This window comes from Python bivittatus, unplaced genomic scaffold, assembly GCF_059951505.1.
Source record: "Python bivittatus isolate LINGU-HERP-01145 unplaced genomic scaffold, Pbiv_v1 ctg000320_np1212, whole genome shotgun sequence".
Lineage (NCBI taxonomy): Eukaryota > Metazoa > Chordata > Lepidosauria > Squamata > Pythonidae > Python > Python bivittatus.
Genome location: NW_028277052.1, coordinates 1,174,276 through 1,192,553, shown reverse-complemented (window position 1 = coordinate 1,192,553; position 18,278 = coordinate 1,174,276). Strand labels below are relative to the sequence as shown.

Sequence of the window (18,278 nt, the reverse complement as noted above, 5' to 3'; positions counted from 1 at the left end):
GGGCAACCCCAGGACGTCAGGGCTCAAACGAGAAGGGAGGGAGAGAAGGAAAAGTAGGAGACAAAACAACAACAACAACAACAACAACAATAATAATACTCAGTAATGGGACTATTATAACAGGAAAAGGGAGGGACCGGAGGGACCGCCTCGCCCCCACAATTTCAACCCGTCCCACCCGATCTCACAGAGGGGGCATGCTCCGGACCCCCTCGGGAAAAGAGCTCCGACTAGCAGGGTCCAGACGGTGGGCCTTCTCTGCTGTAGCCCCCGCCTTTTGGAACATCTTGCCCCCGGAGGTGAGATAGGCCCCCTCACTCCCAGCCTTTCGGAGGGACGTGAAGACCTGGCTCTGCCATCTGGCCTGGGGTGGGGAGGGAGGTTGTCAGAAATGGGGTTGGCTAGCCCCCTAGAGGCCTAGTGTGGCTTCCATCGGCCTCTTGGATTTTTTCTCTTCTTTCCATTCTGGGTAAATGTGTTTTTCTCTTTTTATAAATTTTAATTATATATTTATTTGTTTTAATTTGTTGTAAACCGCCCAGAGTCCCCCACTGGGGGGAGATGGGCGGGGACAAGTCTGATAAATAAATAAATAAATAAATAAATAAATAAATAAATAAATTTTTTAAAAGGCAACTTGTCATCCTCCAGAGATCCTGGGCTGCAAGTCACAGAACCTCTGGTCGGTATCCCAATGGTTGGGGAGCAGGGTAACTGCAGTAGTCTACCACAGATTACAGAACAGCAACTTGACATGAGGTTTAGATGCAACGATAAGATTCCACCACAGCAAACTTCAGCTTCCTCCACTGTCCAACCACCAGACACAAATCTGTGATTTCAGGAAAGCATCATTTGCTCAAGCTGCTTTTTAAAAAACCCAGGATGGAATGTGGATTTGGACCCTGGTTTGTTATAACTCACTGTAACTTTAATGAATGACACTGTTGCTCAAATATAAACCCAACGGGGAACTGCACATAGACTGTACTATTATAGGAAACCAAACTGAATGTCGTTACACTTTCTGCTGTGCCTGGATACCGATGCAGCTCCCAACTGACCAGCAGATGCCAAAATGGCCTGAGCTTGCTTATCCCCCCTGCCGCCCAGGGGCTTTTCCACTGTGTCCTATCAAGAACTTTGCAGACCTGCGAGCAGAAGTGTCACATTCCTGACCTCTGCAAGCCATGCTGGAAACCTTTTCAACGGATCAGAGCCACTTTACATAAAACCCCACAATAAATCTATTCCTTGTGTGGAAATACTGGCCAATTATCAGATACAGCCGCAAGCGTTTACCTGTTACCAGGTAACAAAAATACAGAGGTGTGCCCCAAGGGGACAGGGCAGGACGCCTACTGAGCAACACCCATGACACGGCTATCGGTAGCCCTCCCCTCCCAGAGCATTAACGGACTTCAACGGAGCAAGATCCGCTTGCACCAAAAGGACACAGGGACGGGATATCCATTATGCAACCACACATTCGGAACTCTCCCGGGGTGCTTTAAAGGTGGCATCTTCACTTCAGCAATAAACCTTCCATTTTATTAGGCTCAAAGCATATTTCTCAGTTACAATAAATGAGTTGCGAGTGAGGATTTGTCATTTCTGCCCGATACTGGGGTTCCTTTCAAATATCAACTTTGTCTTGTTGCCCAGAGTCATGGCGATTTATCTTATTGTGCTGCTGCTTCTTTGGCGCTCAAATGCGTTTTTAATGCAATAGCAACATACAATTTGATTGTGTTAGATGACCAGCAAATGTTCCTTTTACATAGGAAGGGCTGATTGGTAGGGAGCAGACAGAAGCCCTGAAAAGAAAAATGGATCTAACACTCCAAAACTGGGCAGCATCTTCACTGCTCTATTGGCATGAGAACAGTGACTGGGCTAACAAAAAAAAATCCTCGTTGCTGCTTTAAAGGCCTGGAAATACCAGGAAAAACAGCTCAGAATAGGCCAAGTGGATCGCCCTGTGGGGCGCCAAATTTTGAAAGAGCACTAACAAAGCCCACGGAAAGGGCTTGAGAGGCTCACCCAACCACGCAAAACCGTTGCTACAAAAGTCTCGTGAAGCAAGACTGGTCCAGCCTTGGGGTTATTCAATGCAAGCACACAGAGATCGTGGGTGATCTCAAAAGAGGCTAAGCACTGCTGGGCCCGAGTCACCCTTGGATGGGAGACTACCAAGAAACCCAAGAGCTACCCTGAAATGTCCCCCCCTCAAAAATTGCCCCTAAGAGGCAATGCACGCTGCTTCTGCACTGCTTCCACGAAAAACACATCAACATGCACATGCCACCATCAGGAGTCAAGCTCAGCTGGATAAGGTCTTCGGCTCACTTGTAGCACGTCCTGTGTGACAACCGCCCTGCCCTGTGTACAGTCATCACCTGTGACAAACGACCCACAAATTCCACATGTCTCATATCTGCCAGAGGAGCAGCCACGTCATGTCTGAAACAAGGTCAAATGTTGGACAGATACCATGAGCAAGTGGGGCCTGGCGAAGCGACAAGTCCAAGCTTGCTGGGAGAGTCTAACCTATTCTGTGCAGCTGTTCGTGATATTACTTTTTCTTTCCAAGTCCCCCAAACCATAAATTATTTTAACACTCTGTAAGCAGACTTGAGCCACCTTATATCTCTGAGGCAGATTCAGGCGAAAGCATCACTAATCTCAGAAAACGCATTTATTTCAAGGATTTCGCCCCTAAGCTCTCAGTACTTCAATAACAGCAAAAACAGGGCCTTTAGAAGAGAAACTTCCCCCACCATTTTTAATACTAAGGCCAAAAACAAGCGCTCTGTTTCAGCCCGTCACCATCTGTTCCTCCCACTTAACCCGATATAAAGTTCCCTTCCTGTTCCTGGAGATGTTAATCATGGAAATCCTCACATCATGAGGTTTCAGATGTAATACTGAAAAGCGTCCATCCATTTTTACTCCCTGCAACACTTGGGCAAAACTGTTTTGATTCTTTGTTGGAATTATTGTACCTGCTGCAGGTACGGCTGTCTGGCCATTATGAGGTTAAAAACAGTAGGGTGCAAAACACAACCCTCCTATTCGGAAGGCGGATAGGAAGTCACTCCAGATATTTCAGGACTCAGAGCAACTGCTGTGGCAGGACTGGTGGACCTGCTTTCAGCCTCCCATGAACAGGGCAGGGGCAGCCCTTCAAAGCAAGCTGTTCCATGCCCAAGAACCAAGCAGAGCAGAGAAGGCAGAAAGGAGAACCCGAAGAGGCCAAAGCAGCCACTGGATTATGCAAAACTTCAATTGCTGAACGTCCTTTACCTGAGAGTAGAGACACACCAGATGAGGGTGTAGCGACAGCTCACAGGGTTTATGCCACAGTGAAATGGACTAAGAAGGCAAAGGGGTTGGGAGCACCATGTTCCTATGCTGGGAATCCAGAGGCCAGGTCTGTTGGCACAGGATCCTCAGGGTGCCAGATTAGGGGCAGCTGATCACCCATGAAAGATCTCCCCAGGAGTTTGGAGAGGCTCAGGACATAATGAGCTACTGCCAATTAGGTGCACTAGGAGTCTTTTTGGTCTAAAGGCACTTCCACACGAGGCCCTTTGCACCAACTCAGATCCGAGTCTTCTTTCTTCTCCCCTGGTGCCGCACCTGAGCAGAGGTGGTCTCTTCCCCTGCAATGTTAAAGCTCTGCAGAGTTTGCCAGTGGCTCATTTCCCATGGGCGGGGGGGGGGGGGGGAGGAAGTCTGGCCTCGTCTTTCTCCTGGCTCTGAGTGTCACTATCCTGAGTGGTCTCCACTCAATACTCCAGCTGGAGCTGTGTTGCCAGGGCAGGAGGCATGGATCAAGGAGGGGAGGTGGCCCCTGCAACACCCAAGAGAAGCACAGGGCCTCTGGGCTGGGTGGCAACGCTCCAGCCCAAGGAAGGCCCCCACCCTTGATCATCCTGTAGCCCCAAGGATAAAATTTGCCACCATCCATTTACTGTTTCCTATAGGTGAGGTGGAAACATTCTTGGTGGATGCTTCTCCATTAAAACACTCTGTGACTTTCTTTTCTCTCAACGGGAAGAAACATTAGGAGGAAACAGCCCTTCACTATGGAGCCAAGTTTCACCGATCAACTTAATTCCAGAATCCTGCTGTCTAACAGATACTGAAGAACAATGCCCTGCTTCTTTGGACAGCCTGCTTCAAAACCAGGGTGGCACAGAGAAAAGCAAGTCAATTGCAGCTGAACTGGCCCCAATGTTCTGGTTCCATTTAGAGGATCCATTCTTCTGATGGTCGCCCCACCCCATCTGAGCAAGAAAGCAGTTTAAGCTCCCTTTCCCCCAAGCAAACTGGGCACAAAGCAGAGAGAGCCCCCCTGAACATCAGCAGCTTCCACATGGTTGGAGAAGTTTCCTGCTTAACGTTCTAACTATGAACTCAAAATGGTCTAAATATAATGCTCCTGCAACATTCTGTGTATTAACGTTAAACAGCTGTACAAAATATTCTCTCTTTCCCCCCAACCCTCCACAATCAAAACAATTGTTTTTCTTACTTAAAAGCAGGGGTGGGGAACGTGGGCTTAAACGCTGAATGTTTCTAATGCAGCTGACATCCAACCCTCCCCCCAAAGCTGCCTGCACTTCACTTGAAAACAGCACGTCCACTTTACTTACTTCCATCTCGGTAACCAAAAAGAATCAGCCACTCCAAGGGAACAAGGAACGGAGTTCCGAGTTTGAAAAAGAAGTCCATTTGAGGACAAAAGCCTACTTGCCACCATTAAGACATGTTTTGCAAACTACTATATTTTGGAGGGGCCTGTATCTCATAGGTTTATCTTCCTGCAATTTCACAGAACACAGAAAAGCAGCTGGCACAGAAGGCTGGAGGACCGAAAGCTGCAAGGAATGGGGAGAACAGATTAACTAATAGCGGGGGGGGGGGGGGGAACCCACCAAAGCCCTAACTACACCCATGCCCACACACCCCGCAGGGCAGGCAGCATGTGCATGAACAGAGGGCAGAGCAGCAACGTTTACCACCCACCCCAGCGTGGGACACGCTGTTCCTGACTAAACTCCATTTCTCAGTCACAGACTTGAGGGGATCCAAGGCACTTCACCTTCACCAAAATTGACTGCCTTCAAATACGGAAGGCAGTTTCTGTGCTCTAAACTTGACTTTGTAGCTCTCATCTTATTCTTTCTTCAGAAGTTCAACCTGGAAGAGACAAAGCAGAGGGGGAGGGCAACCTGGGGGTGCAGCGGGTGGTGTCTCTGCAGAATGGTGGACTCTGCCACGGAGCAACTGTTCTTTCTAACCAACTCGATTCCTTCTGCTTCTTGCCAATTTATCAGCAAGAAACTCTGCAAAGAAATGCTTGCTCGAAGCAGCGCCTGCTTACGAGTGCTTCACAGGGCTCTCACAGCACTGGCACAAAATCAACTGGAATATCAATCAAGAAAGAGTGTGGGACATCTCTCCGGGCTTCAGGAAAACTGCAGAAAGATTCGCTCTTCTCAAAAAAAGTCGTCCAGGTGGGCTCTGTGACACTTACAGAAATACAGTTGCAGAGCCCAAGATGGCTAACTGTCCAGCTGCAAAGATGGCAGCCAAGATTAAAACTCAGCTGACCGCCAACATGCTCCAGGGGACGTGGGAAGGTCAAATAAGCAGAAGGCATTTAAGAATGGAGAAACGACAAAGTACCTACAAGCAGACACCAGTCAAGAGTTATTAATTAGCTTTCCTGCCTCAATCATCTCTAGCAGTTGTTCAGCTATTTTCCCAAATTATGTTATGAGGCTGAGATCCAAGAAATTCAATTTTAGAAGGAAAGAGTGCCATAAAAATATATAAAGAAACAAACATGATCAACAGCAACCACAGGGTATATTTGGTGGCCTGCTCTCTTGGAGTCCATCTGAAAATAAAACAGTCCATGCTGCCAAGCGATCTTGAGGGGAAAAAAACACCCTGCAATCTGATACGACTGCAGGATTGCTTTGCAAGCAGATTTAATCCCTCCACTATATATAATAATAGGACAGCTCTTTGAAGGTGTACCAATCTTTCATTCGTACAAAATGAAATATAAAATTCCTTCCCCTCAACGTTCAACACCAACACCCAATAATGGCTAGACAGGAGTTAAGCTGGCATGAGATGGCAAGAGTCCAAAAGCAGAAGCATGGATGCAAAATAAGATTTTTTTTCTTAAAACTCCATAAAACATATCTATTTCACCAAGCTCATAAACCAAGATAATGCAAGAATCTGAAAATATTACAAAGAAGACATAGGCATCAACAGCAGGCCACAATGATGTCAAAATGACAATGTGTACACCACAACGGCAGCACACAATTGTTGCAATTATGCTCTTAAGTAGAAAAGCCCATAATTTCCTATAATACATCCCCAGACAGGCTCCAACATGCCACCCTAGGTCACACAATGCACAAAGCCATCCACGTTCCTGGTTTTATTTTGACTTAGTGTATGGCACGAACCCAGCACCTGGGGCTTGTCATGCTGATGGCTGAGTGTATATTATAAAACCAGGCAAAAGCAGTCAGATTCAGCTGTGGTGGAAACCAAGTTAACATGTGTGCCTACCGAGGTGCATCAGAAAAAGAGGTAATACTTTCAGTAGTTGGAAAGACTGACCAATGTATAACAGCAGCTCAAGGCATCCTACAGAGAGTTTACCTTTCCATAAATTGCAAATCCCAATGATTCTCTCCTTGAATGAGATTTTTAAAAATCTAAGTGTATTCATTTGTAATGTTTTCACCTTAGAGGCATATAAAAAAATTTGCAACTGTTTGAGGACAATTTATTTTCCACTCCATTTTTCAGAGAAAGTCCTATAACCACTAACAAAAAGCAACTTCAGAGATTAATAGAGCAAATATTTTAAAGTGTCCTCACACAGCAAAGGAGCTGCATAGCAAGCTCATTTACAAGACAGAATTGCAAAAACAAGCAGTTTCTCATGCTTAATCCAATAACTCTGATGTATCTTTTGAGATGGTCGACACCAGCTCATATTTCTGTTTTTGAAAAGGGAGAAGCAGCCACTTTCAAGCTTAACAACTGTAAATTTCTCCCAAGCTTCTACATACACGGGACCATCAACTGAAGGAGGAAATCTCTGCATCATAATAACCACCACTGCTTCTGTGGTTTTTGTCAAGCATCTACTGAACATCTACTGAAACATGATGTTTTCAAACAAGAAGTCCAAATTCAATATTTAAAGCTAAAATTCTATGGCCTGCATCCCAATAAATTAAAAAAAAAAAATCCTCAAACTCTGGGAGAGCACTCCCACTTTAGAAGAAGAGCTATCTGGGCAGATCATGGGAATTTCCACGGAATCTAAACACCTCTTAACCTTCCACTAAGTCCATAGACTGGAGAAAATTCAGTCTTGGGGCTGGAGTTGGACTTAAAAAAAAATGGAAGTAAATTATATTTGGGGGGGGAAAAAAATCAAAAACAGTGATAAATGTCACTTTTCCCTTAATTCTGGCATTCTTCCATTTGTTGAAGTCCTCCAAGGAGAATACTGTACCAGATTGCTCCACCAAGCAGATGGTCATTTGGAGGTTCAGAGTGAGTTAAATCATATTTCACTTGTGTCGCTTGCTCCTGGCCATAGTCCCATGGGAAATTCTGACCCATGGGAAATTCATGAGCTGGGATTTTCAAATCCTGATATAATCCATCACCCCCCCAAAAGTAGGCAGCTACTAATCCAAACAAGTCCAGGTAAGTGATAGGAAAACAAGAGAACAGAGGCTTGAATTGTGTGCCAGTCAGTGCTGGTAGGGACACCGAGCATGAGAATTTTGACACAAAAGATAACAGAATAGGGATATGTAAACTTTGACCTGTCATTTCTAACAAATCAGGTCTGTTTAGGGGCTGGAACATCCTCCCTAGGACATTTCAAACTGCTTCCAGTTTGGAGAACTAATTTCTAGACACTGCCAGACTGCCCCCAGAATGGCACAGCTTCAACGTGGGTCTGCTGGTAAGCCTGGAATGCTTTGGAGTTCTCCACAATTTTCCATTCCTGGATAGATTAATTTTGGACATCCTTACAACAAAAGATTAACAAGAGGCACAGGATGGCTTTCAACCTCTTCAAGGGTATAGCTAACATGAGACACCACCCTCTTCAAACATCTTTCAATTCTGTTTAAGAGTATCTTTATCCAGAACCCTTTAATCCTGGATGATTTTAAATACAACTTGGAAACTACACCAACATCCAGCTGGCCAGCATACATTTGCTGCAGGTGGGTTCCATCTTTAATTTGCATTCAACAAGGGTACAATCAAGCATTATAGTAAAGAAGAGAAAAGCCCGTGGGTGACCAAAATAAATCACTCTTTGCATTACTGCATGCTACTCTTCCAACCACAATTCTGTCATTTTAAAGCAAAAAGCATGGCCAGGAAGCCTTAAAACATTTCATTTTGGAACAGCTAGACAACAATTTAGTCCAGCAGAAAATGAAACTAAGGAAGTATGGTTTGGATAAAATGGTCCTAAAATATAACTCATTATTGTTCATATGACTACTGTTTCTAAGCTCCTCATGAAAAGAAAGCAAGAGATTTTCCAAATTTTAAGTGAAAATAGCAACACAAAGTGTTGAGATTCTTGACCACAAAGAACACTTCCTGTCGTATGATAGTTAAACCAAAAATGGAGCATTTAAGGAACTTGCACAAAGGCACACACAGACTCATTACATTATTCCCTTTTCGGATAAACAGTGTTACACAGAGCACAGAGAAGGAGTAAGAAATACTAAACCAAAGAAATCAAAGGCATGAGATAAGATAAAGGAAAGGAAACATAGCAAAAGCAATTAACACCAACAGCATTTTTGCCGGCCAATGACCGAAATAAAATGACTACCAACAGCATTCACTACCCCTCTCCACACCTTTTCTTCCCTTGCAAAGGATCCTTGCTTCCATCAGGTCCACCTACCACTTCATCCATGACTTTCTCATCGCTCTTCCTTTGAAGATCTCATCAACTCCACCCAACCAGAACTTTCTTAGTCTTCTCCTTCCTATTGACTACTTTGCTGTTTCTTCATATATTTGTTTTGCATTTGGCCCTCATTCATTTTCTTTACATGGCCAAGCTGCCGCTATGTCCTTCTTCTGTACTGATCACATCGACATGGAATGTGCACATGGGCCTCAACTAAACGCTTGTTAGTATACTAATGTATGCTGCTGTACTTGGAAACCAGACCAAACCACTGCCCTTCATTAATGTATGAATCAGCCATACTGTCTCCAGTTAAAACACACAGTGCCAAGGTGGACACAAGGTCCTTCCAGATGAGGCTCTCACAATGGCACTACCTTGCTTCATTCATGAAATGATGAGGTAGACTAGATGTTCTCTCCCACTTAGAAGCATCCATGTTAGCCTACAGGCTGCCTGGAACCATCCATCTGGAAGCACCCTCATGTGGAGGAAATTACAAAGGCAACTGGTTGTAAACTAATACTGGGAGACAAAAATGTTCACGGGTAATTATGCAGGGAAAGTTATCTCAGAAGCCCAGGTTCCATCCTACTGTGGGATTAATCTCATAAATCAGGGATTTTCAAACCTCCACTATCGAAAGCAGTTTCTTACAAACTTTAAAACAAATCCTCTCTCATTCGAGAGCATAAGAACTTATTATTCTTGATGACACACCCCTTGATATTCTGCCTCATCACCCAATGAAGGCACAGACAAGAGACGTCGTATTTCCAGAGGAGACAAAGCCCAGGGACCAAATGCCCCCAAGATGCAGCGTCTTCAGGCTGGCGCAAATCTCTCAGGGCGTACTAGCAGCTCTGCCATGGCCCAGAGTTCCCACCAGCACCTCTCAGCACAATTACTGACCTTCACTATGATCCCGTTAGGAGAAAAGTAAGCCAATCCCTGCATAAAGAAGGAAGCGCATTTGATGCCCAGTTCCAAACCGAGGCAGGAAGGCTATAATTAAGACAACCACTAAAGTGACTTGGGAGTTCTGGGAGAGTGAAGTGCCTGTCCGCAGGTAGAGGCACGACTCACTGCGGTAATTTCTAACTTAAAAACAAGATCGATCAGAATGTTTTTGTTTAAGGCACTCTGCAATCGGGATGGCATTTAATTACCACACTGCGACCTGGAGGAGGAGAAACTATCTTTTTCCATTCTCGCTAATGGCCTACAAGAAGCAAGTCCAGACCGCTACTCAAAAGGGGAGCTGCACCAACTAAGCATTGCTCGTCAGGAAACCCTTCTTCTACTTTGAAGACACGGTTCCACCTCGCATCGGCTCCTCAGCCACCCGCAGATGCCAAGCTCGGATTCATGTTGGGGGATGGGGGTGAGACCTGGCATCAATGCCTCAAAGTATACAAGAGCATGACTAGCAACACCAACAATTCCTCCAGGTGAGTCAGAATTCCAACTCACAAGCAAAATGTCTGATTATAAACCTTAGTGGAGCTAATCGAACCAAGAGGTTCTGGGAAGATCCTCATTAATAAGAGGCACAGACAGACACAGAACTGCCTCGTAGGAGTCAGCTAAACCGATATGGTGCTGGACTTGCTAATGAGTTCCAAACACTCCAGAAGAGTCCTCTCTCTGCCAACCACCCAGCTTTGTTGAACCAACCACCGCTGCCTTCTCTGCTCGATCTGGAGAGATTTAAAGCTCCATATTCTTATCACGTCCAAGGGAATAGATCTTAATGTTCAGCAGAACTTCCAAACAGGCACGGACGCTATTGCAATTTTTATTTTCAGTTCCCATCGTAAGATTTCAAGGCAAGCATTAATATTCACACCAAAATTCAACAACCATAAATAATGCACATAATAATGCTAGAATAAATATCGGAATAACCAACCACCCCACGCCAGTTTAACCTTAATTATCCCAATTTGTCCACTAATTTCTATGGTCTTTCTGATCGGAACTGGCCTTCAACCAGGCCTAGCTGATTTTCTGCCTGACAAAGATTCTTAAGACTTAAAAAGCTTGAAATGCTTATCCAAACTGGGAGGAAAAAAGCTAAAATTAAATTGATCCAGCATGAAACCATGTCAGCCTCCTTAATGTTTCATGTCTCCTGGAAGTAGCGCTTTCTGAAACGAAGAGAGGAAAAAGCTCCTATTATGTTGGCACAATATATTATAATTCAGGAGCCATCAGTATCATCACTAATCTGCTGGATGTGGCATGTTCACAGAACACGAATGGCCCAGGGACAATCCAGGCTCGTTGCAATCTCAACCTTTTGAGCAATAGTGCAGATATTACTAAATCTTTTAAAAAACTATTCTCCATATTAAAAAAAAAGTCTCCATATCACAAATCAGAAATCTGTGTTCAGAGCAAAACCGGACAACGCAGTGACAGGGAGCCAAGAAATGTGACTGCAAATCCAGATCTCCTTCTGCGCCACACCATGCCTGTAACTTGTCCGGCCTAGTTGTCAGTCTTCTTCCACTTCATTATTTCCACTAGCATAGAGCTACCATCTTCCAAACACACCATCAGAGAGCGCACTGACACATAACAAATACTGTCTCATTGCTCGTAGAATTATTTCAGTACCAAAGATAGAAAATATTGTTTCTGTATGAATGCTGTCAAATGCCACATTCTGAGCCTTTTCTCCCACTCAGGAGATAGGCTTCAATTGGTGTCATGGAAGGCAATAAACCCCAAGGGGCCACAGGAAGCAGCAGCAGACCTGTTGACAAACTGCTGGCTCTCACTGCGCTGTCCAATCTTATTTTTAAAAAATACTAGACAACTATGACCTGTTGGGTCATCCTTGGAGAGAAAGGTTGCACAGTTTGATGTGACCAGAATGAACATTAAATTTTAGCTGACCTTTTTTTTTTTTTATCCCAAAGCTGGATGATCCCATGATCACCTAAGAAGAATATATATCATAAACAGAAAAACAATCATGGTGGCAAACAAACTTCAATAATACGTCAATATTTACTTACCTAAACAGATACAGAATGACCATGGGCAGGCAAAAAAGCAGTGGGAATGGGAGCAATGTCTGACTTCCTGCCGGCTTCCCCATCGACTGTGCATGTGGGAAGCTGGCAGGGAGTGTCAGAAATCACAATCATGTGAATGTGGGAATGCTGCAACGGCCACAACATTGTGAATAAAACTGGCCTGAACATTGTGGAAATTTCAATTCCACAGGAGTAATGGGTCCCGGATTTTTTACACATTCTTTAAGTTAGTGGATTTTAGGCCCCTTGATTCAAAAACTGTTGCAGTGTAATGCACCATTTGGACTAACTTGAGGGTACAAACAGACAAACAGATAAACACAATGAGAGTTTTAATAGTATATAGATCTTTAATTTAAAAAGCAATCAGGGAGCAAGCATGCTTTAAAGCCAAAATCCATCCTCAATGCACTATCTGTATTTCCAGAAAAGCTTTTGAGTCACAGATAGAAACTAAAATAGCGGGTGGGTACAGCACATTATCGCATTCATTTACAGGTATATGGATGTTTTGCAACTAGCCCACCATGGCCACCATGGCCACCATGTTGAAAGCATGCCCATAAGAGGCCCTCCACCTTTCCAAAGGCTCCTGGCCCAGAAGACCCCATGTCCGTTTTAAAGCACGTGCACAACTAGAGGAAAAATGCAAAGGTGCACGCTATACCCATAAAAGTGAAGCCATGCACTGCTGTGTTGTTCTTCCTACTTCTTTAAAAAAGCAGAGAGAGCTACTAACTGCTTCATTTTGTGCTCTGGGCAGGTAATAACAGTGGCCAGCTTTTCCCTCTTAATATGCAAGATGTGCGAGTTGGATCCTTGCAACTGACTTCCACAGAAGAAATGGTCTCCTGGCTTAATCAATCACCCCTCAGAAAGGAGCAGGAAGACTTTCCCGCCAATAACAGGTGAGGCCCTGGCATCCATCACGCGGCTTGCTCCTCCTGGAATGGCAGGGGAAGGGGAATTACAAATGAGAAAGCGCAACCAAGAGTTGGCAAGTGCGATAAAGATGCTGTTCCAGAAGGTGGTGATTAAAAACTCCGAAACAAGAGAGATAAGGTGAGATATCGAGGAGCAAACAAAAGCAAGCTTGACTTCAAGAAGAAACATAATCTTGCCCGGTTAGGCAGTGTGTACAAATTCCACCTCGATAGGCCCAACCGTCGCTGATTTAAAACGTCTCCAAACACGGGCGCATGGAAAGGCAACAGCAAATCTTGCATTTAGCAGAACCAGAGGGACCGGCGCGTAAACTCTCAAGGGCCCTTTTCCAAAACAGAACTTCAGGCAGAGAGGGAAGAACCACAGCCAACCGAGAGCCAGGACCTGGGAAGGCAGCCCACCCCAGCCAGCTCCATACCCAAGAGCAGCCATCTACCTATTCAGTTCGCCAGGCAGGTTGGGCCAAAGGGCCCCTAGACCAGCTCCTCCAGCAGCTTGCCACACAGGCCCAGGGACTCTGGGATGGCCATGGGGCTGCTTCATGGTTGGGAGGAACAGATCTAGAGGGACAGCCCTCGCCAAATCCTCTTCCGTGGAGATCTGCTTAAGCCGCTTAGCCGCTCAATATATCTGTACCTGCGACCACCATCCCACGTGCATCCATGCAGCCGAAAGAGATGCCAGCCCAGAAAGCCTTTAAAGCATCATTCCTGTCCCAGGCACTGAGGGGTGGAGAAAGGGCCACCTTTTAAGGTACTCCGCTATACTTTGGAAATGGATACTGCGGTGCTCCAACCTATTTTGCACAAAACACGAGATGCAGTCAAAGAAAAGTAAAGGCACTTTAGAGAGGTAAAATTATTGTGTTTCTACAGTCAAGTCAGCCCAAAGCCCATCAACAAATGCCGCTATATGCATAACCCTGAGGAAATTACTAGGTAAGTCATTTCTGGTGCACACAAACAGAATGGTAATAGCATTTAAATAGGCCCTCTTTGATGTGGAATGAAACAGCACGCCTGATCCAAAGCAAAATACGTTTTATTAACTCTGACCAGGCGCACGCACTGGGTTAGGAGCTGACACTCTCTCACACGCAGCACATCATTTAGTAGCAGGGCAGAGACCGTGTCTATTGTCTGCTGCCCTGGCAGAACCTATTATTAAACCAGCCCTGCCCAAAGGGCAAAGGGCAAGACACAATCGCTACCGAAGCAAAGCAAAGAGACGTCTGCAAGGAAGCATCGGCCGGCTCGGCGCTGAAAGGCCGCCACCGAGCGCCTTCCGATACCGCTCCCCCCTCCGCATTCATCCATCACTTAAAAGGGTTTGGACATCTGAACCGCTTCTGCAAGCAGACGTTCGTTGTATTTATTTCTTAGATTCCTCTCCACCAAGAGCTCAAGGCAGCTTGCAGGAGGATCTCCATTTGATGCCCCCAGCAACAAACCTAGGATTTAGGCTGGGCTGAGAGACAGAGCCTGACCCAAAGGCTCTGAGCTTCCGTGCCTGAGGCTGGACCAGAACCCACATCTCCTGAGCCTTAGTTTGACACCTTCCCCACTAACCACACTGGCTCTTCTACAACTGCACCCACTGTTGAAAATATGGAAGCAGAATCACAGAATTCCAGCTCCCAGGATGAAAATGGTGAAATTACACTCCAAATAACGACGCAACCAAGTGATTCAGGGTGGGAAGTAAGAAAGGGAGACATCTGATCACAATGAAACCATCTAAAAACTTCTCATCAGATCTGTGCAAACTACTAGATCATGCTCATCACTGGTCTGGATATCAGTAGTTTTGGAGAAACTTCATGGTTATACACAATATCGCCCCTCCAGCTTTATATTACAGGCGTTATGACAGCTGTCCTCAACATGGTTGCCCCCCAGATGTGGATTCTGGGCACTGAAGCACAAAATAATGGGTGGGGGAGGGAGGAAGCAAGTCGAGGAAAGCTGCCTGAGCAATTTGTTCTCTCTCAGTGATAAAGTACTCAGCACAAGTACCAGACGAACCACAGAGAAGCTTAATGATTCTGCTGTTTGAATTTTAACCCCAACTGCTTGAATACATTTCCCATATTTATTTTTGTTTATGTTATTTAAAGCATCAAGCAATCTTACCGTGTTCCCTCCTGATAAGGTGGGACAACAACTCTCAGGGTCCTTAACCAGCATGGCCACCCAGCCAGGAATTCCAGTCCCAATGCTTCTCCAAGGATCGCACTGGGACAGAGCCACTCTGGACAACTGCTCTTGGCCCGAACAATCCCCAAGATCCAATCACAGTGGAGTCTGTTTGCACTGCAGCCTGAAAAGTCCTGGGTGGTTTGTTTTGTGTTTGCTCTGTGTAGTATCCACTCTCTGTCCACAACCTGCTCCAACTCAGGACCACATTTCAATTACACTTGAATCTTGCCCTTTTTCAGCTTCTAAGGAGCACCGTGAAGCTTAATTAACTGTAAAGCAGAGTGATCTTCAGATGAAAGGTGCCATAGGACGCACAGATTAAAGTACCAGCTTATTTTAAACCAAGCTTTAATACTACCTAGCCCCATTACAATTATCCAGGCTAGAATTGGGTTTCTGCTACAATTACTACATGCTCAGTAACACACTCCCGATTACCATACTATATAAGGAACCTATCAGAAAAGGTCCCTGGTAGACAGTTTCAAGAATTCAACATTTTCAGAGGTAGCTTCCAAAACCCACGTTAACCGAAGAGAATGGAGGCCAACAACACCCACTGGCTTGAGAAGCCCACAAGACCGGGGGAGAAACAGTCTTATGGGCTAAACGTTATATATAACCAAGAACACCAAGCCCTACCAAGGGCCCACAAGTGTCTAGCAATGCGACAGCCATTTTCTTCAAAGACCTGTCCTTTGATCCTCAAACGGAATGGGGCACCCCTGCCAACTGCAGAATCTTGCAACGGCCCAATTAAAATCTGGGGAACATGGCTCAAACATCTAAGGACTCCTCCAGACCAGGAACGAAGAAATAAGTACTACATCTCAGACAATTACGAATAACAACACACTTAAGCAGCACTGGCAGCACCGCAAGCTAGGCGCCCACCGTATCAGTAGGGAAAACAGACCAACGCGGCAGAGGTGCACGAGAGCCTCAGCAGGCGAGAGACAACGGAAGACATCTCAGCCCTGCGAAAGGGGGAGCAGCGTGAGAAAGTGGCTCGCGATAGCCGCGCCGGGATCCCGCGCGGAGCGATGGGGATGGGGCAGAGGGCAACTCCGGCAGCTGCCAAGGTTCTCTACCGTGCCCTGCGGCCAGGAGCCCTTGCGGTGGCCGCACCCGCGAGATACCAACGGCCCCGTTTGACGTGGCCATTATTTCCCTGCCAGTCTGAGGCCGAGATTCCTCGCTCGGCCGCCTCCGCCTAGGACGCTTCAGCGAACGGACGCCCGGGGCAAGCCCCATTAAAACCATCTTTACTGCGCCGAAGGGCCCTCCAGGCGCGGACGCGGCGGGCAGGCGGGCTCGGGCGCTTCCCTTCCGCCGAGACGGGCGAAGGGTTCGAGCCTCGGAGCGCCCCTCGGCCCGTCCTCCAAGAGGCTGCTTGGCACTCCGGCTCCGCTGCCAGCGGCCCGGGGCCCAGGAGGAGGTTCCCCCCCGGACTTCTCCTGGCGCGCAATGCCAGGCCGTGCCCGCGCGAGAGCGGGCCGAGCGCGGCAGACAGCGGGAGCGCTCCGCCAAGCCCGAGCCCATCGACCGGGGGGAACCCGGGGCGCCCCGGAGACGGGGAAGGCGGCCCCGGGGCCGGGCGGACGCGCAGCCGGCCCACGCTCAGCCCCCCCCCCCCGGCTGCAAGGATGCCGCTCCCGCCGGCGGCTTGGAGGACCGGGCGGCTGCCAAGCGCCGCGCCCGCCCGCCCGCCCGCCCCCCCGGGCCCTTCGCGGAGAACTTGATCGGGTGCGGACGGCCGCCCCCCCCGCCGCCCGCCCCATGAATGCCGCTCTTTGTTCCGGAGCCCCGCCGAGCCCGGAGGGCCGCTCGATGGCGCCGCGGCCAGTCCGGCGAGGCGGCGACCGGCGGGCGGGCGGGTCCGGGAGGGTCCGGCCCGCGACCGGCGCAGGCCGCCCCGCCCCGCCGGGCAAGCGGGGCGGGGCGGGGCAGGGCAGGGAGGGACGGGCGCGGCCGGCCGGCCGCCCGCCCGCCCGGCGAAGTTTCCGGCCGCAGCCCCGCGCGCGGCGGGGGAGCTGCGGCGGCGCCCGAGGGAGACCGGGGACCTCCGGCGGGCGAAGGCGGCGCGGACGCAGCGCGAGGGCGGCTTCCATGGCGACGGCGGCGGCGGCGGTCCCTCCCGCCGCTCCGGCGGGGCCGGGGAGTCGCCGCCGCCGCGCGGGTCGCCCGGGAGGGTCCGCGGGCCGGGCTGCGCCGTCCGGGCGGCAGCCGGCAGGCCCCGCGACGCGACGCGACCCGACCCCCGAGACTCGGCGCCGGGCAGGGCGGCCCCGCGGCGCTCCTCCCCCGGGCTGCCAGGCCTCGCGCCCACCTGTTGCCGCGCCGGGCCGGGCCGGCAGCGCAAGCGGCGGCGGTGCCGGAGCGGCGCGGCCGGACTGACTGCCTCGCCCATCCTCCGCGGCGGCGGCGGCGGCGGCGGCCCTACCTGTGGGCAGCAGCGAGGCGGCGGCGGCGGCGGCCAGCAGGACCACCACGAGCGCGGGCGGCGGCGGCGGCGGCGGGGCGGCGGCGGGCTGGGGCTGCTGCGGCCGCCGCCTCTGCGGCGCGCTCGTCCGGCTGCGGCTCGCCATCCTCGGCACCTGCTCGGCTCTGGCAGCGCCGCCCGAACCCGCCGCGCCAGCGAGCCGGCGCCTCCCGAGACGCGCGACGTCACGGGGCGGGGCCGCGCCGCCCGCCAGCCAGGACGCGCCGCGCCCGCCCCGCCCCCGCGCGCCGGCCAGTGGGCGCGCGGGGCGGGGCCGGCGGCCCGGGCGAGCCCCGCCCCGCACGCCGGCGCTCCGCCTGGCCGCGTCCGCAGCGCGCGGCTCCCGCACCCGCGGCCCCTGCCCGGCCGGGGGGCGAGGGGCCCCGCTCCGGAGGAGCCCCTCGTCGCTCGGCCCGCCCCGGGCGCCCGTCCGCGGCGTGGGAAGGGGCTGGCGCGGGTGGCAGCGCGCGGCTGCGCTTGATCCTGATGCTTGTGCAGCCGGGGGCAAGGCGGGGCCGCGGCCGAGGCCCCCCGCGCCCTCCCCCGGAGACCCGCTGCTCCCGAAGGGCTCCGTCCGGCGCCGCCGCCCCGCGGCC

At 49.5% G+C, this 18,278-nt stretch overlaps 1 protein-coding gene across 11 annotated transcripts in view; it reads right to left on the bottom strand.

The window, feature by feature from the left end:
• Window positions 1-17,848, bottom strand: part of CADM1 (cell adhesion molecule 1) — a 221,722-nt gene extending 203,874 nt beyond the window's left edge. For all 11 annotated transcript variants that reach the window (XM_088138885.1, XM_088138882.1, XM_088138884.1 and 8 more), the window contains exon 1: window positions 17,644-17,848. In XM_088138885.1, the coding sequence (XP_087995011.1) occupies window positions 17,644-17,788 (145 nt within the window). In that variant the 5' untranslated portion in view covers window positions 17,789-17,848. The remainder of the gene's footprint in view (window positions 1-17,643) is intronic.
• Between the last annotated feature and the right edge of the window lie 430 nt (window positions 17,849-18,278).